This window comes from Triticum aestivum, chromosome 3A (assembly GCF_018294505.1).
Source record: "Triticum aestivum cultivar Chinese Spring chromosome 3A, IWGSC CS RefSeq v2.1, whole genome shotgun sequence".
Lineage (NCBI taxonomy): Eukaryota > Viridiplantae > Streptophyta > Magnoliopsida > Poales > Poaceae > Triticum > Triticum aestivum.
This window is the reverse complement of record NC_057800.1, coordinates 697,688,634-697,694,633: the sequence shown is the minus strand read 5'-3', so window position 1 is coordinate 697,694,633 and position 6,000 is coordinate 697,688,634. Positions and strand designations below refer to the sequence as shown.

The window sequence follows — 6,000 nt, the reverse complement described above, 5'->3', positions numbered from 1 at the left end:
ATGCTATATGTGTTATCATTCATACCTGCCATGCCTATACTCAACATGTGAGAAATAATCTCCAGTCTTAGATTTTGTTCTGCATAAAGAAGAACAAGATATTACAGTTGTCCTCAGCTGCTAGTAATATAGAAGCACCATCAAGAAACAGAGTCATTTGCCTGCTATGCTGGCGGGTAAACACGAATATGTGCTACTACTTGCAGTACCCGGCCCCTACCAAGTACCCCCAAAAGTGACACTCCCAAGCTCTCAACTCAAAGCACCAAGCATCTATCTAGTATAATTAACAATATGCTACTCATTTGACTTAATTGATGCAGCATCTATACACTGTCCATTTACATTGTATAGAGGTTGCATCGTTAAATTCGGATCGAAGGGAAAAACTTCGTTCTAGAATATAAGATGCATCAATTTTTATGAAAATCAAACATACGTATGTTTAACCAAAATTACAGAATACAATTTCAAAGTATACAATACAAAATAAATAAAATATGAAAATACTTTTTATGATGGATCTAACTATACAAATTTGATGTTGTAGATATACTATTTTTGGCGGGGATTTGATGTACAGACATTGTAGATATTGATTTTTTTTCTTAAAACTTGGTCAAACATGCACAACTTTTGACTTTTAAGAAAACTAATAATACACATTGTATTTCGGAATGGAGGAAGCATAGGCTACTGCCTATATACGTTGATTTTTCAGGGATGACATGGTAAAAGTAGGACCCACATTCTTGTGCCAGCTCCTTTTCACCCTTGTAGCTCTGCCACGGCCCCTGCCTGCCTTGCATTTTTTGACTCTGTTTTGCTATCGAGGGACTTTAGTTAAGCAGACACCAAAGTTTGTTAATGAAAAATGAACTTGGAGGGTCTTGAGCTCACCATCAATTTTTGTCTTGATTTGAAATTTGCTCCCATGCATGAGCATGATATACTGTATACCTTGGAACTATAGCTCTTGCCAAGAGGTGCTATATGTAAAATATATACGGTGTGCCACATCAGTGCTCATCTACTTCAACATACTGAGCTCACTAGATTGGCACATCTATCTCAACATAGTAAGCTCACTGCTCTACCTCAACGCACTTAGCTCTCTGAAGCAGTGCATCTACCTCCAGCTATATGCATATAATCTATAACTCTAACAAAAACGTGTGCGATATGACACAATATACTCCAATGTACTGAGTAGTTCGAATCTCTCACGGTTAGCATAACACCCAACTAAATTAAGAAAAGCATCAAATTTAGCAACGACAAGATAAGCATAAGCTCAATTAATATTGCTCAGAACGCAGAGCATCCATTCCTTCTATCGCATGACAACAAAAGGTAAAACTGAGCGGCAGGCCGCAGGTGAAGGGAAAGTGGATCTACGGGCTCATCGATAAAGCTTGGTGGGGATAAGCATCCTAGCCGCCATAAACAGAAGAGGGAAAGAGAAACCCTAATGGGGATGCAAAACTTTAGTAATATTAAAACTTGTCTTAATCTGATAGGAGTATAATCTAGGGAAAATATATGGAACATAAAGATTTATCTCCTAGTCAGGTATCGTCTCAAAACCTAGTTCTTGTCTGCACTACACACTTGTGTCTTAATAAATCTATAGCATAAACCAGGAGAAAGGTCCTCGAATCTGTCTGTGTTGGCCACATGGTTCAACTTTCGGCCCGGCGAGCATTTCTCATCTGAATGGATCAAGGTCAACTCGGCCGGCCAGGAACATGCATATAGAGTATCGACGAGGATTCTTATGGCTCGCATCGCATCCCACCCCGTCGGCGCGCCACAGTAGGAGCGAATGAATAAGTAGGAGGATACGATAACGCGAATATGTGCCACCACGCACTCGAATCACCAAGCGTACGTGCACACATCTAGTATTATATCTTTTTTTAACACATCTAGTAGTATATCTATATAACTAACAATATCTACAAGTGGGTTATATTCCTGTCTCGAGCGTGAAAGAAAGGTCTCAAGAATCACTTCACCTTGTTGTGTTGCCAATGTTAAAGGCCACTGCCACCTAGGCTGCCCATATTGATTTTTTCAGCAGTGACATGGCAAACGGGCCGTAGCAGCAGCCCAATTTCCCCTTTCTGGCTCTGCCCTGCTTCCTGCGTTCTTGACTCTGCTTTGCTCTCGAGGGTTTTGGGTTCCATCGCAGGCAGGCACCAAAGTTTGATGGTGGAAATTGAAATGAATACGCCATGCCATCAGCAGTGTCTTTCAAATGCAGCGTGCCACATCAGCACAAGTACCATACCGAGCTCATTGGACCAGTGTGCATCTACCTCATCAAACTGAGCTCACTGGATTAGGTATCTACATCAACACACTGACCTCTCTGAATCACTCCGGTCATCGATGGAGTATTCTATAGCTCCAGAAAAATGTGTGCAATATGATACTATATATAACGGCCTTAGCACAACAGCTAGCTAAATTAAGCAAATCATCAAATCAAATTAAGCAACACAAGATAAGCATAAGCGCATTTGATATTGCTCAGGATGCTCTTCCTTACAAAGCATCCTTTCCTTCTGTCATATGACAACAAGAGGTACAACTGAAAGATCATGACCGTTAATATGTTTGATGACCTTTCCAAAATTATGTAGCCGCACTGCACGCACTATATGATCCCTAGCGATCACACATAACTGCACGCACGCACAGCCACTGCCCACTGCTGTCCCTGACTCTTCAGTTCAGAGCCAAAGGGCGCCGGCCTGGCGGAGGAGCGGCACCAGCTGGCCACTGAGGTGCAGCGTCATGACCTTGTCGGTGGGGCCGACGAGCCTGCCGCCGATGAAGACCGCAGGCACGGGCGGGCTCCGTCCGACCATGCCGGCGAGCGCCCTCTCGACGTCCTTCCCGCGGGGGTCCTTGTCCAGCTCGTGCACCACCCAGCTCACGCCCAGCTCCGTGAAGAGCGTCTTCACCGCGTGGCACATGCAGCAGTTGCTCACCCCGAAGATCACCACCGCCCGCTGCGACGCCAGCTTCGTCACTCTTTCCGCCATTGGAGATCGAGCGAATTGGTGGCTAGCCTGTATGCTGTTGTTCTTCAGGCTTTGTGATTGATATATTCTGGTCAGCTCACTTCACTTGAGCTTGATGTAGGTTGCTGGTTTCTTGGAGTGGATGATGGTGATGACCCAACGGTGCTTATTTATAGATGACTGCGGCGGGTGAAGAGGGAGTGGTCGGCGTAGTGTTGCAGGCTTGATTGAGGTGCAGGGGAATCACTATGAGAGATGTGGCTAATCGGGAAGAATATATGTTCTCTGTCTAAAGGTTCTATTCTACCACCTTTTGTAATCTTTGCTTTTGAGAATTGGGACAGGCCAAAATCATACAGTTAGCTACGACCACGAGAGTGGCTGATCCTTGATATTTATTTTTAAATAGTGTCTCGAATAAGTAAAGATGAAGAAGAATCAAGATTTGGGACAGGCTGAACTGTTGTTGTTAGTACCATACATAGAAAAATGGCGTGAAGAATCAAGATTCGAGATAGGCTTAACTTTTGTGGTACCAACTGAATCAATGCTTCAGCTGATGATTCAACAGGTTCCTGATAAGCTAGGTTAGATACAGTCTAATTCCTAGTTTTTTGCCATTTGTGCGTGAGAAGTAATACCATCGGCGTGGAGTTTGTGGACATGATGTAATACCATCGGCGTGGAGTTTGTGGACATGATGCATCACATCTAAAACCCCTTTATCTAATGGATACCACAAAATTAAGTAGAAAACACGCCTAACGATCTCCCCGACAACTACAAGTAGGGAACTAGTGATGATGGATGGATTGGACAAAAATGTTTTGGAAAAAATAAATAACTTTTAATGTGAAAGATGGATATCACAACTAACTTTCAACATGCTCACCTTGTTGTATCATTTGAGCCATACCTGTCCAGAACACAAATGAAGCTTCCCTATCACAAGTTGTACTTTCAGTCATTCTGTTCCAATTGCTGCTCCTCATTTTTACTTACCTGTCTTGCGAAGGAATTTTTACACTACTGATCGCCATGATAAAATCTTCATCACCAGCAAGTCTTCATATTGGAAAATATCTTGTAAACACTGCAGTCAAGCTTAGAAGATTCACTGCAGTTCTGGTTGATATCTCACAATACGCTTCTGTGCACTTCAAGTTCATTTAATGAAATGACAGATGTTATTAAGATGACTCTTGCACCACTGCAGATAGAGTTGCACACATTGTTAGACAGTCATGACAAATTCAATGCATGCATAAACACGTTTCAAACTAAAGAGTGGCATTAAACACAGTGAAACAACATACATTAATCAAAGGAGATGCAATCAAACCCATCTAGATAATTTTTCTCTCATCAATTTCCGTTACCTCGTCAGCAACATACCTTCCTATTACAGAAGTCATACCCAGTGATGATATTACAAAGATCAAACACAAGGGGCGTCGTTCCTCTTATCATGCCCTACATCCCGTGCCGGGAAAACAGGCGGATAGATCATCATAAAGGGAGAGATATCGGGTTGACTATTTCGAATTCCTTGACTTGACTGTACTTTTATCCTTTCTAGACCAGGTTTTAGTTAAGCAACCAGCCAACCACTGAAGATTGTAAAATCCAAACAAGAAAATCTTAAGTTCAGCATGTACCTCTTTTCCTTTTATGGAAATTTCATTCACATGTATATACACGACACTGTTCCTATGGTGATTTTGTCATTGTATCAAAGGAGAGATGGCAAGAAAACTTTGTTCAGGATGGGATGATAGGCTATGTCATGAGGGGCAGTGCCTTCAACAAACATGGGTAAAATAAAAGAAACAAACACCACCTCAATCTTATGCATGGATACCAGGACCACATTTCACTTTCAAACTAGTTAGTGTGCGAACTTGATAGTGAAAAACACTTGTTCACTTTGTTACAGAAGCCTCGACGTATCTGTTAAGTTCTCCATCATAGGGATGAAATTACCAAAAAGAACGTAGAATGAAAAACACTTGTTCACTTTGTTACAGAAGCCTCCATGTATCTCTTTTAGACCTTTATATCAATTTTGCTATTTAAACCCACTAAGTTTGTGGTTACTGAACTGCGTTGAAATGTACTTATTTTCTAATCTGCGGCGGAAAATCAGCAACAAAAGTGTACCAAAAAAAAAGGATCACGGCAGGCACAAAAACATTTATTGGACAAACAAGTGATCCACTGCGATGCCAAATGCAGCCTAGGTAGATCCTTAGTACCGAGCTCGTGCAATCCGAGCTCACTGGACCAGTGCATCTACCTAAACATACTAACCTCCCTGAATCAGTCCATCTACCTCCAGTTATGTACTACCATTATATAGCTCCAAAAAAAGGTGTACGATATGACACTATATTCTCCATTTACTAAGGAGCATTATATATACCGTAGATTCTCTCAAAGTTTTAACACAACAACCAGCTAAATTAAGCAAAACATCAAATCAAATTAAGCAACGAAAAGATAAACAAAAATCCTTTAATATTGCTCAGGATGCTCATCTCTTACAAAGCATCCATTCCTGTCATATAACAACAAGAGGTAAAACCACTGTTTTAAATAGCGGCAGTCCTCTAAATCACCAATAGCGGCGCTATCGCGGGGCTATAGCCCACTATTGTCTATTCAAGACGTTGGGTAAAACTGAAAGATCATGTCGTTAATATGTTCGATGACCTTTCCAAAATCAGTAGCTGCACTGCACACACTATATGAACACTAGCTTAATACCTCAATTTTGAGGCTGAGATAACACGTAACTGCATGTACGCACCAGCCACTGCCGTCCTTAATTTTCAGAAGTCCGACAAAAACGTGTGCGCTATGACACAATATACTCCAATTTACTGAGCAACGTTATATATATACCGTGGATTATTCTCTCTCACGGCTTTAGCACAACAGACAGCCAGATTAAGCAAAGCATCAAATT

At 41.6% G+C, this 6,000-nt stretch overlaps 1 protein-coding gene across 1 annotated transcript; it reads right to left on the bottom strand.

Annotated features, from left to right (window-relative positions):
• Window positions 1–2,617: 2,617 nt before the first annotated feature.
• LOC123059220 (putative glutaredoxin-C2) lies at window positions 2,618–3,192 on the bottom strand. Its single transcript, XM_044481837.1, has one exon. The coding sequence runs from the start codon at window positions 3,051–3,053 to the stop codon at window positions 2,739–2,741; it is 315 nt and encodes a 104-aa protein (XP_044337772.1). The 5' UTR covers window positions 3,054–3,192; the 3' UTR covers window positions 2,618–2,738.
• Between the last annotated feature and the right edge of the window lie 2,808 nt (window positions 3,193–6,000).

Excerpts from the sequence above, each read along its gene's own strand:
- LOC123059220 (XM_044481837.1), bottom strand. The coding sequence starts at position 3,053 with ATGGCGGAAAGAGTGACGAAGCTGGCGTCGCAGCGGGCGGTGGTGATC.